This window comes from Myxine glutinosa, chromosome 13 (assembly GCF_964187855.1).
Source record: "Myxine glutinosa chromosome 13, kmMyxGlut1.1, whole genome shotgun sequence".
NCBI classification, from domain to species: Eukaryota; Metazoa; Chordata; class Myxini; order Myxiniformes; family Myxinidae; genus Myxine; species Myxine glutinosa.
This window is the reverse complement of record NC_136273.1, coordinates 9,513,138-9,536,173: the sequence shown is the minus strand read 5'-3', so window position 1 is coordinate 9,536,173 and position 23,036 is coordinate 9,513,138. Positions and strand designations below refer to the sequence as shown.

General features: G+C 44.1%; 2 protein-coding genes across 14 annotated transcripts in view; one reads left to right on the top strand and one right to left on the bottom strand.

Annotated features, from left to right (window-relative positions):
• Positions 1 to 6,338, top strand: part of TBC1D13 (TBC1 domain family member 13) — a 41,596-nt gene extending 35,258 nt beyond the window's left edge. For both annotated transcript variants that reach the window (XM_068133720.2, XM_068133719.2), the window contains exons 10-12: positions 2,299 to 2,459; positions 4,789 to 4,846; positions 4,943 to 6,338. In XM_068133720.2, coding sequence (XP_067989821.1) covers positions 2,299 to 2,459; positions 4,789 to 4,846; positions 4,943 to 5,008 — 285 coding nt within the window. In that variant the 3' untranslated portion in view covers positions 5,009 to 6,338. The remainder of the gene's footprint in view (positions 1 to 2,298; positions 2,460 to 4,788; positions 4,847 to 4,942) is intronic.
• Positions 6,339 to 16,205: 9,867 nt separating this feature from the next.
• The window catches only part of NEXN (nexilin F-actin binding protein), a 93,056-nt gene continuing 86,225 nt past the window's right edge, over positions 16,206 to 23,036 (bottom strand). For 4 of the 12 annotated variants that reach the window (XM_078767058.1, XM_078767062.1, XM_078767059.1 and 1 more), the window contains 2 exons: positions 17,419 to 17,674; positions 16,206 to 16,890 (listed from right to left, as the gene is read on the bottom strand). In XM_078767058.1, coding sequence (XP_078623184.1) covers positions 16,877 to 16,890; positions 17,419 to 17,674 — 270 coding nt within the window. In that variant the 3' untranslated portion in view covers positions 16,206 to 16,876. Of the gene's footprint in view, positions 16,891 to 17,040; positions 17,675 to 23,036 lie in introns of those variants that run through there. The other 8 variants (XM_068133731.2, XM_078767064.1, XM_078767061.1 and 5 more) reach the window with 3 other exon arrangements.

The following is a 23,036-nucleotide window of genomic DNA, read 5'->3' as shown; positions in this document are numbered from 1 at the left end:
TGTGGAAGAGGTGGAAGAGGTAGGGAGAGCTGTTGAAGGTGTGTCAGAGATTTCAGAATAGCTCGGAGAAAGGGAAGGATGGGGCGGACAAAAGGTTTGATGGTGATTGGGTGAGCCACAATGAGGTGTTATTTGAGGAGGGGGAAGAGCGAGGCAGAAGGTTGGGGGAGATGGAGGTGAGAGTTTGAAGGGGGAAGAAGTGGGGAGGACGCTTTGAGGAGGGGGAGTGAGAGGGGGGAAATTGAGAAGCAATGAGGGTGGGGAGATTTGAAGGGGAGGGGTGAGGGGGGAGTTTGGGAGGGAAGGGACAAGGGGAGGGATTTGAAAGGGATGGGATATGGGGGAGATTTGGAGGGGAGTGGTGAGGCAGGAGTCTAGGAGGGGAGGGGCGAGGGGGCGTCTTGGTGGGGAGGGGTGAGGGGGTAGTTTAGGAGGGAGGGGGCAAGGGGGGAGATTTGAAAGGGATGGGTGATGGGGAAGATTTGGAGGGGAGGGGTGATGGGGAAGATTTGGAGGGGAGGGGTGATGGGGAAGATTTGGAGGGGAGGGGTTATGGGGAAGATTTGGAGGGGAGGGGTGAGATTGGATTTTTGAAAGTGTACGATTTATGGGAAACGAACATTTATTGCAAAATGAGTTTCTTGTGACCTTCGAGTTAAAAATACGTTTAAGGACGCTGGATGGAGGATGGAGTGCAGGAGAGTTTAGGGAATGTAGAAAAAAGGCACTATAGGAGATGTATATTTTTTGGGGGATGAATTGATTTGGTGAGCAAGTCGAAAGCAGCCTTTTAAAGAAGAAGAAGAAAAAGGTGTTATAAAATATGACGGAATACATAACTTGAGGGGAAAGTGTAAACATTGAAGGTTAATGAGTGAAAACTATCTGGGGAAATGGGGGAGAAATACGTGGTCGAAGAACGAACGAACGAATAAGAATGAATAAACGAATGAGAACAGAGAAGGAAATGTTTTTTTTTTGTTTTTTGTTTGTTTTTTTTGAGTTGAGATTTACACAAGGAAGTAGGCTATGGGTGAAAAGACTGGGAATACAGAGAACGAAAGTTATTGGATCACAAACGACGGACCGCTGAGAGAAAAACAAAGCCTCAAGGTTGTACAGTGCACACTGTACAAGGCCTCAAGACACGACACGAATTAACACGATTTTCAATACAGGTATGAAAGATTTGCACCGAAAAATCTTCGTCGGGACACAATATACGTACAACACCATAAATAAATACAGTTTTAACGAAAATACAAATGGGAACAATCACTTAACTTCGATTTCAAATCGTTCGCGACGCGGCAAAGGCCTTGCTCGCGACACGGCAAACAGACGATCAATTTATGAAAGATAAACACCGAGAAACAACCAAAGTTGCACACAATAACTTCACACACCGAAAGATAAATACAGTTTCGACAAAATACAATTGTGAACAGACTTAACTTCGAAAAACGTGGAGACCGTGTGGAGCATCGAAAATCCCTCCCACCGTCTCCGAGATCTCGCGAGACCTCAAGAGACGGGTGAGCTAAATGTTTTGGTAACTTCTTAACTTAGACCCAGCTCCAAGCCGATGACGTTCGCCAACTATTCTTACGAGGCGTGAAAACACATCGCTTCACTAACAGATTTAATCAAAAATCAGCGTGTTGCATATCTGCGTCTCGATTTTGATGTAAAATGTAACGGGTGAATTTTTTTTTTAATAACACGTTGTTGTTGTTGTTGTTGTTGTTTTGTTGTTGTTGTTGTTGTTGTTTGTGTGCTCCTTCTGTGTACTTTTATATACCGTATTTTTTTTATTTCTTCGCTAAATGTCACTTTATATGATTTTGTGCTCATTCTATGTCATTCGAAAGTGTTTCTGCTGTCGTAGAATAATAAATGTTACCGTTCAAACCGCGATATGAAGCTCCCATTTGTGCTTCTTCTTCTTCAATGTCAGAAAGAGGGCTTTTAAAACGGGCCTCTCTAAGATTAAACGGCCACAAATTTTTGTTAATAAATCGATTTTTGTTCATTGTGGTATTATTCTACGACAGCATGAACTCCAAAAGGTCGGTGTTCTTTTTCGCGACATGCACACGCAGACGTGGCCCTTTTTAGTAATAGATGTTTAAATTACCTTTTCTGCTGGCGCATTATAATTTTTTTATTTATAAAAAAATTATAATTTTTAACATTTAACATTTAACATTATAATTTTTATTTTTTTTCTAGCGTAATGTTGAAACCGCTTACCATCCCAGATCATGCTATCAGCCTTTCGATTGTCCTTGTGTGCAGGAGAGCCAACATATCGAGCCTCAGTTCTTTGCGTTCCGCTGGCTAACGCTGCTGCTGTCACAGGAGTTTCTGCTGCCTGACGTGCTTCAGCTCTGGGATTCACTTCTCGCTGACTTTCATCGCTTTGACTTCCTCATCTATGTCTGCTCTGCAATGCTGCTGTAAGATCGAACAATATTCAATATTTATCTGCAATAATTCAATATTTTTCAATCATTCAATTTCAATAATTCAATATTTCAATAATTCAATAAATATTTCAAATAATAATTCAAATTCAAATTCAAATTCAAATTCAAATAATAATAATAATATTTCAAATAATAATAATAATAATAAATAATTCAAAAATAATAATTCAAAAATAAATATTTCAATAAATATTTCAATAATTCAATAATAATATTTCAATAATATTCAATATTTCAATATATTCAATATTCAATATTTATCTATTGATCTGCTGTAAGATCAATGAATATTGAGACAAATTAAATTGAGCTGGGGTGATAGATCGGGCAAATGACACTGGGAATGGGTAGGTGGAGATCATTTGGCCGACTATCCTTCCCACATTCTCACATCATCATTCTCACGTTGTGAAATTGTGTTTGTTGTGTATATTGGAGTCTTTGTTACCTCCGCCACTGAACGTGAATGGAGGTTGTGTTTTCACCCCTGTCTGTTACTTGCGAAAATCGAATATTTTTTCCAAGTATATTGATTGGTCTTGTGCGTTATTCTGTCTATGTCAATCGCCAATCCCCTAATCTTCATGAAACTTCACCAAATGCCAGACTTTGCCATAAGGAAGAAGCCTATTGATTTTGAGGTCTAAAGGTCAACATCGGCCAAATTTCTAAAATCCTCAATTTTCATCTGATTTACTTGAAATTTGACGAGGATTTGCCTACCAGGTCACTGAATTCAACCACCAATCATTTTTGAGGTCAACATAGGCCAAAACATCGACAACTTAGGGATTTTGCAAGTATCATACTATGCACGCCATATTTGTTTGTTTTTGTCTTTCTGCTTGTGAACAGGATATCTCAAAACGTCGTGGACTGATTTGGACGAAATTTTGTGGAGAGGTTGGGAATGTGACAAGGACAAAATGATTAGATTTTGGTCAAGATCCGGATCTGGATCCGATAATTTAAGTGATTCTTCACCATTGAGAGAGGTGTAAACTGATATATAGCATGATATCTCAAAAGGTTGTGGATGACTTCCACTAGGTGGATAACTTGGTTAGGTGACAAGAACAAGCAGATTAGATTTAGGTTCAGGTCCGAATCCAGATCCGACCCATCAGTGGGATACAAAACGTAAACTGTTCAACCTGGTGGAGGTATGCTCTCTACCAAGTGCCGTTCTAGTTTTGACCGCAATGAAACCCATGTATAACTTGTAGATGTGTATATAACATAGGAGAAAGACTGCTAACACCTACTAAAGACTAATGTAAAGGTATGTTAGTAAATTATGTTAGGAGAGAGAGAAGAGAAAAATAAGAAGAGAGGAAGGTATGTTTAGGGGAGAGAAAAACAGACACTACAAAACTGAGGTAACATATGTAAAATATATCCCTTGTTCAGAATTGCATTGAATCATCGACCTAATCTTATTCATTCACATGCGAACACGGACAGACTTGGCTCTATTTAATCTTATTCATATCGTACTATGTGTGTGTGACCGTGATATGTGAGATATCATATTATATATAGTTTTTGGCCCTATCACCCAATGGTGAAGAATCGCTTAAAAAAAAAATTGTAGTACCTGGATGCGGATCTTAACCAACATTGAATCAATTTGTCCTTGATAGACAACCAACCTGTCCACCAAGTTTCGTCCAAATCCGTGCATAACGTTTTGAAATATCATAATCACGGATGAACAAACAGGGGTGAAAACATAACCTCTATCGACCTTAGGTGGCCGAAATAATAACATATATGTGAGCGGGTTTCCGTAGTCGGCAGGGTTATGGAAACTACAATCACAAAATAAATCTGAACATTCCTCTTTTTCGTCCTCTCTGATCTCTGATCATCATTTCGTTTCTGCCCTATGCACCTCATCCTGGGTTTGCTTCTCTCCCCAACCCAACAATGGGGCGATGCTTTGATTTGCCTATATCAAGGCTGTTTATATTTTAACTAAAGTACATCCACCATAAATTGCTAAAACAACTTCTTTTTACGCCGTCTGGAACAGCATTTGTCTGTCCGTCCACTCGGCAGATCCAAGCTCGACTACGCCGTTGTTAGACTATCGGTCTTGTTTTTGACTAACTGAATTACCTATTGTTAGCAATGGTAATGGCAACTAAAAAAAAAAATTGGTTTTATTTGTATACCGACTAGTACAAATATCCATAATGATTTTGGAATGTTCTGAACAGTTTTTCTAGAGAAGGAAAATATGTTGATAGAAGGATGTAGTACAGCATTTCCCTGTCACCCTCTCGCTCCTTCCCAGGTTGATCCGAGATAAGCTTCTTGACGGCGATTTTCCAACTAACATGAAGCTTTTGCAGGTGAAGCATCGGCCTGTTTTGTCGGAAGGGGGAAATTGGAGGGAAGGGAGATGTTTTTGACATTAATGAGGGCCTTTTCCTTATCTTTTCCTGCAGGAGTACCCAATCGGTGATGTGCCAGCTATTTTGACGAAGGCCATCGAACTCCAGGAGAAATCGTGATTTCTCCACATTGACCACTCTCGCGTCTTTCTTTTCACTTCCACTTGAACTTTCTCTGTGGTTTGCACAATGTTGAGGTATCACTTCTTGTATGGGTAGAACGGTGGGGGGTAATCCACTCGCATCCCATTTTCCTCGTTTGACGCCTCATTCCCGTATAGATCCGCAAAGCTAGGTATGATGATTTGTTCCGAAATCTTCTTTGTAACATCATCTCAACACTTCAGTATTGCACCTATATTTTTCAGATTTCACCTCTGAGTGGGATTTTTTTTTTTTTGATCACACCAAAGACCATTTCTCACTTTGTTGTAATCCTTCCGTTGAAAATACCTGAGCGTTAACGATCACTCGAGTTGGCTACGATTGCCCCCACCCGCTAAATGTAAACACTCCAAAAACATATTTTTCTGTTAAAATAATTTGGCATGAAAACAATAAATGCTTCCAGGGGATTGATTCCACAATGAGCTACGTAGTCGGTGTTGGTAACTTTTCTAGATTGAAACCTCTAAACTTGAAAAGCTACAAACTCTGAGAGCACAGACGGCCTGAAGAGCTGTCCGCAAGCTGAATAACAAGTAAAACTGATTCTTTTGTTTCTTTTGTTTTAAAGATGTGATTGGGGAAGGAATGGATTTTGTTTGAGCTGTTGTGCAAAATATTTTGATGGACAACACTAAAATGTGTATGCATGCAACGTTGAGTACAGGTAAATAGATGTACAAAAACAAAAAAAAAACCTTTTTGGAGGAGTCCAAGCAACCTTCTTCTTCTTCCCTCCCCTGATATCTGAAAAATTGATTCCATTGGTTGATTAACAATTTCATTTTCAACCATGTTTGTCATTAATCACTTCATTTTCATTTTTCCTTTTTTATATATTTATTTTTAATTGTAGAGAAGAGCTCACCCACCTCAAATATAATACCTAGCTCAATTCTTTTTTTATGTAGTAACGCTTGCTTTATATATTGATCTCACCTGTAATTGGAGGGAACAACCAATTGTGTATTGCCTCAAATTATCCCCAGGTGGCTAGGATCTTTGTAATGAACCCCATGCTCTTGCAGCCAAAGAAAACTGTCCAAAGCAACCAAGACCAGGACATGGGTGGGGTCTGTGAGCGCAAATTTGATTAGTCGAAATGGAAAACGAACCTGTGGTTTAGACGTAAAATGCCAAAATACTTCGTCCAAGTATTGCGAGACGGAATGGTTTTGAAAATTCCAAAAAGGCGATTTGTATTCTACAGAGTTGAAGTACATCATTAAATTGAAATAAAATGAAGATTTTAAATGTTGTCGGGAAATAAAAATTCAGAATTGTATTTTTTTTTTTTTTTTTTTTTTTTTTTTTTTTTTTGTACACAAGATCGAGGCTCGTGAAAGAGCTAACATTAATCACACAAAAAGACAAACCGACACACAAAACACAAAAAACAAGGGGAGCGGCAGACAAGATGGGGAGAGAGGGGGAAGGACACAAAGAAGAGGGGGAAGGACACAAACACAACATTTGAGAGCAGGGACATCGGGAGGACTTGGGGGGGAGGTGGGAGAGGATTAAAACATATGAACACTGCAAGGACTCTGGGGTGAATTACCGGGGGTAGAAAAGATCAAGGTTTTCGATGGGGGACGATAAGAGATGGTGGTGAACAGCTGTTTTAAAGACCTGGAGGGAGGAGTGGGATTGAAGGGAGTGGGGGAGTTTGTTCCAGAGGCGGGAGAAAAGGGGAATGAAAGAGTGAAGGTGAGCAGAGAGCCTAGACTTTGGCAGTTTAACCATAAGAGGGTTGCAGGCAGATCTTGTGCGACCTGAAGGAATATTGGGGGGACAGAGCACAGAGAGAGCTGGGGGAGCAAGGCCGGAGAGGAGTCGGTAGAAGACAGAAAGACCACCAACCTGCCTGCGGTGAGTGAGTGAAAGGCCCTCGGCGTTGACTACATCGCAGGAGATTCCAATGATTCTGAAAGCTTTGGCCTCAACAGTGTGAAGCCGAGCAAGGTGTGAGGCAGGAGCACCAGCCTAGAGGGGGGAACAGTATTCCATTGAGCTGCGGATGAAAGCCTTGTATGTGGTGAGGAGCTCAGGTGTGCCAAGGAAGGACTTCGCACGACGGAGGATGCCCAGTCGGCGACTGGCTTTGGAGGCCAGCTTGGAAATGTGGTTTTCCCAAGAAAGATCATGGCAGATAGTGAGACCCAAAAGCTTGAGCGACAGAACTTCTTGGAGAGGATTGTTGAGAAAGTAGATGGGAGGGTTGTCCAGTCGGTCCTTTTGGAGAGACATTGTAAGAGTGTGAGATTTGTCAGGATTGAAAGACATGTTCCACTTGTTTGACCAGTCTGTGATTTTGTCCAGATCTGCAGAGAGTGAGGAGGCTGCAGACTGCCGATCTGAGGGATGAGGAATGGAGCGACAGAGAGTAGAGACGTCAGCAAAGATATAGAGAGGATTTTCAAGAGAGTCAGAGAGATCATTGATGAAGACCAGAAAAAGCACAGGGCCCAGAACACTACCTTGGGGAACTCCAGCCTGAACAGGAAGAGGAGATGAGAGAAACCCATTCAGGGCCACACGTTGACTACGACCAGAGAGGAAGTCCGCCAGCCATGCGTGGAGATTTCCATGGATACCAAAGGAGGAGAGTTTGGAGAGCAGAGCAGGGTGCCAGACCGTATCGAAGGCACGTGAAATGTCAAGGGAGACAGCTCTAATTTCCTGTTTGGCGTTGAGGACCTCCATCCATTGTTGAGAAAGCAGAAGCAGCATGTCCAGAGTAGAGTGACCAGGTCTGAAACCAAATTGATGATCAGAGATCAAGCCATTGGAGAAGAGGAAAGATTTAATATCTGAAGCAATGATGGATTCCATGACTTTGCTGATAATTGGGAGAAGGCTGATTGGTCTGTAGTTGCTGGGATCTGTTTTTGCACCTTTTTTGTGCAAAGCGGTGATGTTGGCTGATTTCCAAGCAGATGGCAGATGACCTTGAGCAAAAGAGAGGGTGAACAGAACAGAAAGAGGGAGTGAAAGAGCAGAAGAACATGATTTTAGGACCCGTGGGCTGATGCCGTCAGGACCAGTTGCAGAATCAGAGTCGAGGGTTGACAGAAACTTTTCCACCTTGTCAGGAGGAAAGGACACAGAGTCCAGGAGCAGCTGGGTACGACTGGGTACGGTGGGTACAGAGAGGGATGGGTTTGGGACATAAGATTTAGAGGCAAACACAGAGTTGAGGCATTCAGCTTTTTCACGTGCGGAGTCAGCCGTTAAGCCATTTGAGGTGAGGGAGGGGATGGAGGGGGAACAAACACCAGAAACGGATTTGACCAGACGCCACCAGGATTTGGAAGAGGGAGATAGATAAGAGAGTTCGGTCTTGAGAATGGTGAGATATTGTTTCCTGGCTCTCCTGAGGGTGGACACACACTTGTATCGGGCTTTGTGAAAGGAAATGAGATTTCCTTCCGTTGGATTTGCTTTCCAGGAGACGAAAGCAAGTCGTTTCAGGGCAACAGCCTCACCACAAGATTCCGTGTACCACGGACGGGAGGAAGGGTATGACAACTGAAGACGAGATGGTATAAATCTGTGCATGAGAGAGAGCAATTTACTTTGAAAGAATTCCCAGGATGAGTTGATGTCAGAGGCGGTAGAGATGGGAGACCAGTCCAGATGATTGATGGCTGCTTGAAGACCGTGCCAGTTGGCCTGAGTGAAATGCCAGACTCGTCGACGCTGAGGAGGCTCTCTGAGAATGGTCAGAGAGATGTCCACTTTGACAAGCACATGATCAGATGAGCCGATTGGAGCAGAAGAAGAGCAGCAGACATTTACAGGGAAGTTTGTCATAACTATATCCAGAAGAGAAGATGCTCCGTTGACTGAGATCCGGGTCGGGAAATTGACAGATTGTGTCAGTCCCAGTGAGTCGCAGAAGTCCTTTGCTGAAGAGCCATGGCTGGTGAGAGAGGTACCCACACCCAGCCAACTGGCATGGTGACAATTGAAATCACCACATATGAGGAAGAGAGAGTTGGGATGGGTAGATAGAAGTTGGTCCATATTATCAGACAGTGAGATGTAGATGGAGTCATCGCTGATTGGTGGATGGTACAACACACATATGAACAAAAGGTGGGAGCGAAGGGGATGCCGTAGCCAAAGGTATTCCTGGGGGTGAGGTGGAGAGAGGGCAGTGGAGGGCGAGTGAGGAAGAGTTTTTTATAAAGATAGCAACCCCACCTCCAGGACGAGGCTCAGGTCTATCATACCGGAGGAGGGAGTAACCTGGGAGAGATACCAAGGCATCAGAGACATCATGAAGGAGGAAAGTTTCTGTTAAGCAGATCACATCTGGTTTGTCAGAAGCAACCTGTATGGAGAGGTCAGTCAAGTTTGAGCGAAGGCCCCGGATGTTTGAGGTCCATACCGTTAATGAAGAGGAAGGGGGAGCATCGGGTATCGCCGTCAATGCATCGTCTTTTACACTTTATTTAACACATTCCATTCGTTGTTCATGCTTGTTGTTTGTGTCCATTATGACGTCCTTAAAAACAGTTTAAACAGATTTAAACAAAAACTTAATAACAAAAATTGATGTCCTTCACCTTAAAAACAAACTTTTAAAACAAGTTTCCTGTTTGGAATAGTTTTCAATTTTGTTTGACTGACAGAGTAAATATATCTCATTCCTCTACATATATACGATCGGGTCAAATTCCGAGCCAAAGTACGGCTAAACTCGAGGTTCGTTTTCCGATTCATTTTCAAAATATAAGGTTAAGTTGAAATCAAGTTATTCCTCGATCATAAACTGACATTTGTTGACAGAAAAAGTGAACCATTTGCTTAACCTCTCACTTCTTGTACATGAGGGGTAAAAGCAACAGCTTTGATTCCATTAGTCAATTACAAGGTAAGGCCTTTGCTGTTTCAAACCATACCTGGATTTCTCTACAGTTCCAGACATTCACAAGTAGTAAGTACATGAGAATCCCAATGCTACACATCTCCATTACCTGGCAGTCCAGTTTCATCACTCATTGGCCAGTCATCAGTGACAGCGTGGACAAACACACACCACCGAGGCTCCGAAGCATGTACCACGTGCACTGCCAATAGCAGTCATATGAATATCAAGACCCAATCATGTCTCTCACCTGCAATTGGAGGGAACATCCAATCAGTTCTCACCGAAGCAATTATCCCCAAGGGGCTAGAATGTTTAAAATTAACATCTTCTCTTCCAGCTGAAGAATGCTGCATAAAGCCACCAAGAAATGCATATATATATATATATATATATATATATATATATATATATAATTAGCAGAGTTACCTGGCGTTGCCCAGAACATAGTCAGTCACTTGTGTGTAGTGGGCTTTTTAGTCAGAGGAAAGCTGCTCAGGTATGATAGACCTGAGCCTCGTCCTGGAGGCGGGGTTGCTATCTTTATCAAAAACTCTCTTCCTCACTCGCCCTGCACTGCACTCTCTCCACCTCACCCCCAGGAATACCTCTGGCTACGGCTTCCCCTTCGCTCCCACCTCTTGTTCATATGTGTGTTGTACCGTCCACCAAACAGTGATGACTCCATCTACATCTCGCTGTCTGATGATATGGACCAACTTCTATCTACTCATCCCAACTCTCTCTTCCTCATATGTGGTGATTTCAATTGTCACCATGCCAGTTGGCTGGGTGTGGGTACCTCTCTCACCAGCCATGGCTCTTCAGCAAAGGACTTCTGCGACTCACTGGGACTGACACAATCTGTCAATTTCCCGACCCGGATCTCAGTCAACGGAACATCTTCTCTTCTGGACTTGGTTATGACTAACTTCCCTGAAAATGTCTGCTGCTCTTCTTCTGCTCCGATCGGATCATCTGATCATGTCCTTGTTAAAGTGGACATCTCTCTGACCATCCTCAGGGAGCCTGCTCAGCGTCGACGAGTCTGGCATTTCACTCAGGCCAACTGGCACGGTCTTCAAGCAGCCATCAATCATCTGGACTGGTCTCCCATCTCTACCACCTCTGACATCAACTCATCCTGGGAATTCTTCCAAAGTAAATTGCTCTCTCTCATGCACAGATTTATCCCATCTCGTCTTCAGTTGTCATACCCTTCCTCCCGTCCATGGTACACGGAATCTTGTGGTGAGGCTGTTGCCCAGAAACAACTTGCCTTCGTCTCCTGGAAAGCAAATCCAACGGAAGGAAATCTCATTTCCTTTCACAAAGCCCGAAACAAGTGTGTGTCCACCCTCAGGAGAGCCAGGAAACAATATCTCTCCGTTCTCAAGACCGAACTCTCTTATCTGTCTCCCTCTTCCAAATCCTGGTGGCGTCTGGTCAAATCCGTTTCTGGTGTTTGTTCCCCCTCCATCCCCTCCCTTACCTCAAACGGCTACACAGCTGACTCCGCACGTGAAAAAGCTGAATGCCTCAACTCTGTGTTTGCCTCTAAATCTTGTGTCCCAAACCCATCCCTCTCTGTACCCACCATACCCAGTCGTACCCTGCTGCTCCTGGACTCCGTGTCCTTTCCTCCTGACAAGGTGGAAAAGTTTCTGTCAACCCTCGACTCTGATTCTGCAACTGGACCCGATGGCATCAGCCCACGGGTCCTAAAATCCTGCTCTGCCGCTCTATCTCACCCTCTCTCTGTTCTCTTCACCCTCTCTTTTGCTCAAGGTCAACTGCCATCTGCTTGGAAATCAGCCAACATCACCGCTTTGCACAAAAAAGGTGCAAAAACAGATCCTATCAACTACAGACCAATCAGCCTTCTCCCAATTATCAGCAAAGTCATGGAATCCATCATTGCTTCGGATATGAAATCTTTCCTCTTCTCCAATGGCTTGATCTCTGATCATCAATTTGGTTTCAGACCAGGTCACTCTACTCTGGACATGCTGCTTCTGCTGTCTCAACAATGGATGGAGGTCCTCAATGCCAAACAGGAAATTAGAGCTGTCTCCCTCGACATATCACATGCCTTCGACACGGTCTGGCACCCCGCTCTGCTCACCAAGCTCTCCTCCTTTGGTATCCATGGAAATCTCCACGCATGGCTGGCGGACTTCCTCTCTAGTCGTCGTCAACGTGTGGCCCTGAATGGGTTTCTCTCATCTCCTCTTCCTGTTCAGGCTGGAGTTCCCCAAGGCAGTGTTCTGGGCCCCGTGCTTTTTCTGGTCTTCATCAATGATCTCTCTGACTCTCTCGAAAATCCTCTCTATCTCTTTGCTGATGACTCCACTCTCTGCCGCTCCATTCCTCTTCCCTCAGATCGGCAGTCTGCTGCCTCCTCACTCTCTGAAGACCTGGACAAAATCACAGACTGGTCAAACAAGTGGAACATGTCTTTCAATCCTGACAAATCTCACACTCTTACTATGTCTCTCCGAAAAGATCGACTGGACAACCCTCCCATCTACTTTCTCAACAATCCTCTCCAAGAAGTTCTGTCGCTCAAGATTTTGGGTCTCACTATCTGCCATGATCTTTCTTGGGAAAACCACATTTCCAAGCTGGCCTCCAAAGCCAGTTGCCGACTGGGCATCCTCCATCGTGCGAAGTCCTTCCTCGGCACACCTGAGCTCCTCACCACATACAAGGCTTTCATCCGCAGCTCAATGGAATACTGTTCTCCCCTATGGGCCGGTGCTCCTGCCTCACACCTAGCTCGGCTTCACGCTGTTGAAACCAAAGCTTTCAGAATTATTGGAATCTCCCGCGATGAAGCTATCTCTGAGGGCCTTTCACTCACTCACCGCAGGCAGGTAGGTGGTCTTTCTGTCTTCTACCGACTCCTCTCCGGCCTTGCACCCCCAGCTCTCTCTGTGCTCTGTCCCCCAAATATTCCTACAGGTCGCACAAGATCTGCCAGCAACCCTCTGATGGTTAAACTGCCGAAATCTCGGCTCTCTGCTCACCTTCACTCTTTCATTCCTCTTTTCTCCCGCCTCTGGAACAAACTCCCTCACTCCCTTCAATCCCACTCCTCCCTCCAGGTCTTTAAAACAGCTGTTCACCACCATCTCTTATCTTCCCCCATCCAAAACCTTGATCTTTTCTACCCCCGCTAATTCACCCCAGATCCACCTTGTTTGAAATTCCAACTTCTTTCCTGGAAGTCCTGGCAGTGTCCATATGTTTTATACCTCTCCCACCGCCCCCTTCCCATGCCCCCCCACCCCCCCCAAAGCCCTCGCCCTCTCTCAGATCTCTCGATGTCTCCATGTCTCTCGGTCCCTGCTCTCAAATGTTGTGTTTGTGTCCTTCCCCCTCTCTCCCCATCTTGTCTAACGCTCCCGATGTTATATGTTTTATGTGTCGGTTTGTCTTTCTGTGTGATTAATGTTCGCTCTTTCACGAGCCTCGATCTTGTATACAAAAAAAAATAAATAATAAAAGCCATGCCCTGAGTCTAAATCTGATGCAGTCATGTTTTTTGTCGTGAAAAGCTACCCCCCCCCCCCCCCCCCCACATGGACTCCTCTTCCCTCTCAAAGTCACTTCCTTAGGCTGTCGGCACAACCGAACAAGCAGACGTTCACAAATAGGGTTATATATATATATATATATACATATACATTGGTAAAAGAAATAGCACACTGAGCAGTAAAATAATTTATCTTCGTTATTGAAAGCCTAATGTTTCGAGAACAAACTAGTTCTCTTCCTCCAAGGTGTTGAGACGCCATTAAGTGAGAATTGTGATTCGTGACAAACTAGATCCGTACCAGACGGTGATTTTTGGAGAGTGCTTCATGTTATTGTGGATTTTTCAAATCTTCCAAATCTGCAATTATGTTTATTCGTCTTCACAATAATGTAAATATGTCACTCGTCAGAAAACTATGTCATCCAAAACTGTGAGTGGAACTGGAAAAAACTGTGACTGGAATCTACGGAAATGTGAAATGTATTCACATCTGTATTCCTAAAAATCTCGGCATATTCAAACGTTGCCCTTTTTGCTACAAATCTTCTCGCTTCTTCTTCTTTTTTTTTTTTTTTTTTTTGCATTGCTGTATTTCTTCAACAATAAGCTCGATATCTGTAAAAATTGCTGTGACAATTGAATTATATAATACTTGTGTATGAAAAGACACATTTGTTATTAAATGTAAAATGTGAGGAACGTCCGAATACGAAGAGCATTGCAGAATATGCGTCTGTGGAAAGACTGATTGGATTTTCATAAAAGGTGTTGGCTTAGCGGTTAGGGTGCCGGCTTGGGATCCTGGGATCGAATCCCGGTCGATCGCTGAATTAATGCCAGGGGGGTTGACTCAGCCTGTCATCCTTCCGAGATCGGCAAATTGAGTACCAGCTTGCTGGGATGAATGATCCCGGTATGTACCCCGGTTTAGAATAGGTACACCGTATCCCTGCGCATCGTAAGAGCGTGACCAAGGGTTGGCGTCAGGAAGGGCATCCGGCCATAAAAACATTGCCTCAAACAGGGCACCATGATTGTCATGGGGCCCACAAGGCTAACCCCTGCTCTAGCAGGGAAAAATGGCCTTAAAACGATCATTCATATTCATTCATTCATGCAGGAAAGATTTGACCCAACTCTTGGAATATTTTAATCTTTATCACTTTAAAAGTGCTAGAAATTGAATAGAGTACGAGTGCGTGGCTTTGTTCTTGTTTTTTGCCTTGGCTCGAAAAGTTGAGCGGAGAATATTTATTTTAAACTGAGCAGATGGACAACGAGACAGAGTGAAGAGTTTGATAAAACTCAGTTGTAACGAAAATGCCAATCGGGTGTAATGTGCTAGGTTGAACTCCAAATATTTGGGGGCGATAAAATCATAATTCTGCGAGGAACAGGGGAGGTCAGCGATGACGTACTTGTTTCTGGGATGCTTTAAATTTGAGGCTGAACGGAATTAGATTTGGCTGAATATAGAACGGAGGAGCCGATGAAACTAATTTTCCCACCACTGTTGTGATACCATCTATCTTTTGAAGATGTTTTTGTTTTTGTTTTTTGGAAAAATGTTTAAAAAAAAAAGTTGTAAAAATCCTTTTTAAATATCTTGCCATTGCCATCAATAAATGCAATTTGATATCGCTATCCAATTTGAGCATTGAATTCCATCACACGCACATGTAAATATATACGTACATATTGCAGTTCTAGGTAATTCCAGCTTTTCCATAAACCACCCACATGTCTGTGAAAGACACACAACCACCCACCGCAACAAGCTGTTCTGTATCATTCATCCAAACTTTAAAAAAGCCATGGCAGCCCCCTTTCTGGGAAAGGGAATCAATTTATGGATGTGTTTCTGCCTCACTGGTCTTCATCATCATGGAGTGGACTCCCTCCAAAAGCTGAGCTGGCAAACTATGCTATGTGGTCTTAAATGTCAAATGGTCGCTCTTCAATGGAATCCGTTGGAATATTTAGGCATCCATTACATCATTTATTAGGATTTTTGCAGCTGTAAGACAAGATACTGTAACGGTTTTTTTTTTTTAAAGCAGATTGTTTTATAATTGTTAGAGCGTCTGCTCCGAGTCTGGGAGCTCGACGGTTCAAACCCAGGCCGAGCCATGCGAAAGACTTTTTAAATGGTGTGTGCTGCTCCCTTGCTCGACGCTCAGCATTTAAAAGGTTAAGAGGGCATCCATGTGGAGGCGGAAACCCTTACTTGGAAATAACCCGCTGAGTGCGGTGAGAAAAGCGGCGCCATTGATGCACTTCCCCCAAGCTCAGTCGCTGTGTTTGTCTTGTCTAACAGTCCTGTGGTGTCGCATATGTTTGTGGCTGCGCAACTACTAACCTTAGATCACATTAAAAAAAAAAAAATTAAGTTCCTTTCTGGCTTTTAGTTGCAGTTGATGAGACCCAGTTTGCTTTCTTTATTCATTAATATTTTTAAGTTGGCTGTCTGATCGTGAAGTCCGTAGATAGCGGTGTATCAGCTGACACTGCTTGTTGCAGTCGTCATTTCTGTTTTCTTCCCGAGTTTGTCCCCAATAATCATAACCAGACAGGGCAGCTCGTCACCTACTGAGCACTGCTATTGTCCCTTGGCCCACTAACTCAGGCCTTCCATAATGGGTTCTTACCAAAGTACATACTAACTGGGCTCAGCTATACTTGGTATAGAACATCTGACTGTAGTTTTAAAATAAAAACAAAATACGAACACCTGATAGTAAATAAAGTGTTTATTTATTTTTGACATGACCAAGTACAAGAGTCATGTTTGCTTAGAAATGCAGCTAAACCGATTTGAAGTTGTTCAAATAATTACACAAATGTCATACTGTTGTTGGATAAACTCGCTGGATTTTTTGGCCTGCAGTCTCAATTTGGTGAGGAAAGTCCATTGGGGAACCACAAACTCCATGGACTACCACCACCCTGAGATCTTCTGAATGATAAAACCGAGGAAGATGCACTCGTTTTATATTTGGACACCCACCCATATTGACACAAACTTTTAACAATAAAGATAAATCAGTTTTGAGATGGATGAAGGTTGCACAGCACATTCTTTACTTGTAAATGAGTTTAAATCTTGCATTTTGACTTTATTCCAACATCTTGCTAATGATTTCAAATATACATGTAATTGACATCACACGCGACTGTGGATATAAGGGAATAAAGGGTTTTCAGGTGAGAAGGCTGGTCTGTTTGATAGAATTGCAAAAGGTGGAGATCTTGACATTTTAGATGTTTTACAGAAACGAATCCTCCAAGTTTCCAGAAGAATATAAAAGAAAGTGTTGATGCAGTAAAGGAAGTGAAGAGTTGAGCAGATGGAGACAGAAATTGAGTTACTGGAGATTGGTACGATGGAACACCTTTGCTGCGGAGTTCAGAAATCATCAGCTGAAAGAAGAAAAGAAAAGAAAAGCGATTGGAAATGAGAGGGAAAGAAAGCAGGTAAGAGGACAGACTACAGTGAAAGAATTACCTCTACCTTCTTGGGCCTTTTACATTTCAAGATTTTAAGGATGAAGGATTATTGGCACACTGACAATAGTTATTATTGGTTGTATGTCGATAGTACTGTGATTAGATTGTACACAATGATAGGAAAGCACCTTTACAGGTTAATGGCGATCGCTTAAAGAAAACTAACATCAAATGTCTTGGTACGACTGAAAAGTGTGCTACTTGCTTAATTAACATCTTCATCAGAGTCATTGCTTTGTAAAAGTTTGTCGCAAGAATCGTGATCAGAAACGACCTCTTCAGAGCCACCAACAACAATACTATCGGAATGGTGTTCCTCATCATCGTCATTACAGCTCTGTCCAACGTCACACGAAAAATCGTCTACAACATGAGCATTATGATCTTCATCACCGTCATGGACGGGATGTAGTTCCACTTGGTTACCATCGGACTCCTTACACGGACACCTACTCTCGATGGTGAGGAGGCAAGAGCTCGCGGCCGAGCCGTGCAAGTTCTCGGCACGGCACAAAAACTCTCCCGTGTCGTCGGGAAACGTCTCGTGTAGGAAGAGAGAGTATATTCCGTTGTCACGTTTCTCGTAGCGATAATCGTCTCCGTCTTGGAGAAGTTCCCCTTCGTACCACCAGGTCACCTCGGGCTCCAGTTCAGCCATCACCCGCACCACCAACCTCACGGGTTCTCCATCTACCACCTGCAAAAACCATGAAAAAATAAGCCTGAACAACCACAACTCATCCTGTTCTAAAACTACCAATCTCCATCTACCACTGCCAAGAACCATTAAAAAAAAAAAACAACCGCAAGACCTCATACTGCTCTAACACTACCAATCAGGTATGCACATCAGATCCCACATCTATATTAGGAGGAAACGGCACTCTGACGTCGCGACGTATGCTACTTTAGCAACGTTGCGACGTCGACCAATATTATTACATCATTATACATAACTGTACCAAGTTTGATTAAAATCCCTTCTGCTATTCTCAACTATCACATTTTTACCTGACGTGACTTCTGACCTTTGATGCCGAAATCTAATCAGTTCATCTTTTCATCATAATATTGTTGTGGATCTCGGCGTCGGCCTTTCCCCTTACCAAGGGGGGATTAATCCTCTTGTCTTTTTACTAGCCGACGGGATCCGGAGCTATGACGTTCCTTCCGGACGACGTTAGGTAGGGTCGTAAGCCGAATTCTTATTACCTAATTACTAACGCCGGCCATGAAGCAAGGAAATAACTCCCGCCCGAATCACGGTTATAATTTGGAAACGCCGAGCGATAGCGAGCTGCGATTCGGGCCGTTAACAGGTACTAAACCCGATTTGAGCGGTTATGATCGTGCCACGCTTACCCAATTGAGAAATCACTAAAACGGGCGAATTAAGAGGAAACAGGAATAACAAGGAATTTATTACACTTTGTACAATGAAGAGGAAGAAGCAATGTACAGTGAAGAAGAAGAAGAAGCAGCAATGTACAGTGAAGAAGAAGAAGAAGCAGCAATGTACAGTGAAGAAGAAGCAGCAATGTACAGTGAAGAAGAAGAAGCAGATACACAGGGCAGCCTTATACGGTCTTAACTTATCCCTGGACACGGGCCCGTTCGCACTCAGACTCAGACTTAGACTCACACGGGGTTTGTAGAAGGTTGGGGTTGAAGGTCCAGGGATGATGTCCACAGCTCGCTCCGGTCCCCGACTCGTACCATGAAGAAGATGGTAGACGGCAGGCAAGCTATCCGCGTGTCGTTGGCGTGGATCGGACAATTATATGGGGGGGCATCGGTAAGCTGGGCTAGCGGTTACTTCGTGGCTCATGGCCACGTACGTAATAGAAATACCGGCGTGTTATATGCGCTCCCCGCAAGCCCAAAGCCAAATCCTCAACGATTCCCTGCAATCACTCAGGATAACAGCGCCTCTCCCAACCAGTCCTCAAACAGGGCGATCTCCAATCAGGCCTCTTTCATGCGCCAATCGTGCAAGTCCTGGACAGTCCTCTTCATGCGAGCGAGCTCAGTCCTCTCCGCACAGTCCTTATCACGCGAGTCCTTGTCGCGCAGTCCTTATCACGCGAGTCCTTGTCGCGCAGTCCTTATCACGCGAGTCCTGTGGAAGGGCTTTGCGTGCGCAGTTATATAGCGCCGCCCAGCGAACCCTCTCGAATCTGCCCGACGCGCTCTCATCACGCCCCTTAGGCCATGCCCACGGAGCCCTGGTTGGTTGTTGGGGTCTTACCGGCTCTGCCCTTGACGTCTGCTTGACGTGGCCACACCCCCACCCTTGCGCTCCGCCCCTTTTCCAGGCCTTACCTCGTGGCATTTGGCTGGTTTCAGCATCCTAATGCGAGGGGCAATGGGGCGCAGACTGGATGGTGCGCAATGGGGAATGGGGCGCAGACTGGATGGTGCCCAGCGAGGTCGATTGGAGGGTGGGCTGTAAAATGAACGGGACCTACTCTTATTTATTTATTTTACACAACGCAGGTATCACTATTGGAAATGGCCTTATCTCACATATACTATGAAATAACTAATGTTCTAAGGTGACCAACGTGTTGCATGTGGACTAACTATGGGGGCAAAACCTTTAACCTTTATTAATCAAATATGTACACTTTCTCAGAGCCGCAACAATATTGTCGTGTCCCCGGGGGTTAACACCGATGGGGACGAATAGCCAATCGAACTTACCTCTGAGACGTTCAGTCAACCTATGGCAGTGTTAATACGCATGGGGGTGGAGGGCCGCGAGCACTTAACTGCACGGTCGGACGCGGCACGGGGTTTCTCCGATCCACCAACAATTAAACAGGACAGGACAAGGAATGAAAGCTCAACACAAAAAGGATTTAATAAAAAATGCCAGGGACCAGAAATTCACGGTAAAACTAAATTCCTAAATTGGGGTGCCCCCATACGGACTCGTAAAACAGCACAAGGGGATTTAAAAAAAAACCCCCACCTTTAGAGGCCATTTTTCCCCGCAAGCGGGGGTTGGCCTTTTTCGGGGACTGTGGTTGTTGTTGCTTTTCGGTCCCCTTTTTGAAGCAATGTTTTACGGCCGGATGCCCTTCCTGACGCCAACCCTTTTTGCCGCCTTTAACGACAAGTAGGGAATTACCAGTGAACTGGTACTCAATTTGCCGACCTCGGAAGGATGACAGGCTGAGTCAACCCCCCTGGCGTTAATTCAGCGATTGACCGGGATTCGAACCCAGGATCCTAAGCCGGCACCCTAGCCGCTAGCCCAACACCAGGGAAACAGCACAAGGGGATAAATAAATGAAAATTAAATGTGTTTGTGTGTACTCGGCTTTGACCGGCCCTCGACCTCTGTCGGCCCTCGAACGGGTCCCCGAATCCGTGTGCGGAAAAACACGCTTAGGCACGAAGTCCTTTGCCCGCCGCTTCCACCGAACATGAAGCGAGCAGGCCCTCATTCCGTCCTGGTCCCACGCTCCACAAAGCACCGAGGTCTTTCAGGTGCACACAGCCATCACAAAGCCAGCACCAACGAATCGGGGAAAGGATGCGTCCAACCCTCCACGCAGCCAGGAACAGAGCGGGCGCGTGAATGCCACCACGAACTGCGACCGCACGCAACGAGAACCCAGTGCAAGAGAGAGAGCACGAACTGTGACCGCTTGTGACCACATCCACGAAGCAAGAGAGGGAAAATGCCGGGACATGTCCTTTTTACCCTCTGTCTCGAACGTTCCATGATGTCTGCGCACGCTCCAATCAGCGAGTGCCATCTCATCGCTCCATCGCCCTGACCAATCATCACCTTTTGAGGCGGGGCCTCACGGCCCTGCTTGCTTGATGTTGCGATGACTCGGCTGGCCGTGCCAGCAGCAGTGTTCAATGTCTGGATCCTGGTTACTTTTATTTAGTTTTATTAATGATGAAATGTTCTTGGAATTTGATGCAAAGGTGATTGCAAGTTTTTATTGTGACAATGACCTGCCGCATGTGAAAATAATGCGGTGCAGCAAATTTCAAGGAAATTAGCCCAAGATTGTCGTGTGTGTCGTGTGTGTAGTGTCGTGTCATAAGGAACAAAGGAAAAATCAGAGGCACCCACACACAGGGGATTTACCCTTAAACCTTACCTACATAGCACAAGAGCCACCCTCCGTATGGCCACACGTCGCACTTACTCCAAACATCCGGCCCTACTTAGTTACAGGAAGTGGCTGCATGACATCCGGAGCATGGTAATCTACACAATCCTACCTGGACTAAGGTATTTCATTGGTACCCCCCACAAACGTAACAATATATACTTATACCAACTTTGGTCTAAATCCCATCACTGCTTCACAAGTTGGTGTCGTAACAGAATTTTTACCTAAGGGGACATTTGACCTATTGACCTCATAATCGAATCCATCTCCATCATTATGGATACATGTACCAAGTTTGACTTGGATCTCTTCAGTCGTTTAAGTTATCGCAGCAACGACAACCTATCACGGACAATCTGAAAACGATGTCGGTGGCGGAATTTTTTTTTTTAACTCCTTTTTCTGACAAACAGAAGATGAAATGAAATGATGAAATGTTCTTGGAATTTGATGCAAAGGTGATTGCAAGTGTCATGAGAGGGTCACCAGCACTTTCCTTCTATTGCTAAAGCTGAAAACAGGGTTTGAGGCCTTTCCTTTGAAAGCAAATTATACAGGTGTACCCTCATAGCTTTAGCACATATTTGTGTTCTTCCAAATCCTGTGCCTTTATTATTGACTCCTGAGATGGTCATATTTTACACAAATCGGGTCAGCTGATCTAGATTGCCTTATTTAGATTAATTATATTAGGGCATCAACAAGATTGTTGTTTGCTAAGATTGTCATAAATAAACGGTCATTACATTTGTACTATCAGCAGGGTAGAAGGACAACGGAGGAAGAAGGGGTGACAGGAAAAGAAACACCCAGAAAAAACGTCAGACCCCATAAATGGATGTTTCACACCTGCAGGAAAAATTAACTCAGGAGTGCAACAGGGCAATGGTGGTCCAAATGGCCTCATTTCCTTGTTTAAGGTCGTGCAGGATTGTGCAAAAACTCATCAGACTCAGTGTAGTCCCACAGAGACGGTGGACCCTTTGTATATCAATTTTCATTTTGCATTTTTTTCTGCATATAACAAAATAAATAATTAAATGCAATTAATAGGTTGAATTGCCAACAAAGCATCAACCTCCAAGGATCAGGTGCAGTCCAAGCTGTGCCCTCTCCCCGCCAAGGGACGCACCCGACATATGCCGCTCTATTGCCCTTAATAAAACGATTTGTTTCAGGAATGAAAGTTTTTATTGTGACAATGACCTGCCGCATGTGAAAATAATGCGGTGCAGCAAATTTCAAGGAAATTAGCCCAAGATTGTTAGAAATTGTTAAAAACCGATAACAGGCTAACAAACAAACTCTTGTATGTATGTATGTATGTTTGTATGTATATATGTGTATATATGTATATGTATGTATGTGTATATGTATATATGTATATATATGTATATACATTATATTGATATATACATTTTATATATATATATTTATTGTTGCGGTTTTCAGTTTGTACAATAAAGGTTAATTTTCCCCCTCATAGTTTAGTCACACAACATGTAGCCTCGCGATAGTTCAGTTATCTCTTAGTATGTGTGAGAATAGTCCTTTTCCTGTGTTAGCTTTGCGTTGAGTAGAATAATGAGAGTAGGTCCTCCATTGCCTTATGCCGCCTCCATTGCCTTATGCCGCCTCCATTGCCTTATGCCGCCTCTATTGCCTTATGCCGCCTCTATTGCTTTATGCCGCCTTACGCCTCCTTATGCTGCCTTTGGCTTTTTGGCGCGAATTAACACGAGGCAGGCCTGGCAAATCAAGGCAAGACCGAATGAGGGCGGCGGAGAAGCTGACGGTAAGCGCGAGCCGCCAATCAGGGCTCAAAGGGAGTGGCTGCGGCACTGCGTCACAGGGTGTGGTTGGAACATTCGAGAGGGCTAAGGGCGTGGCAATAAAACCCGTTGCGCGAAGCCCCCACCG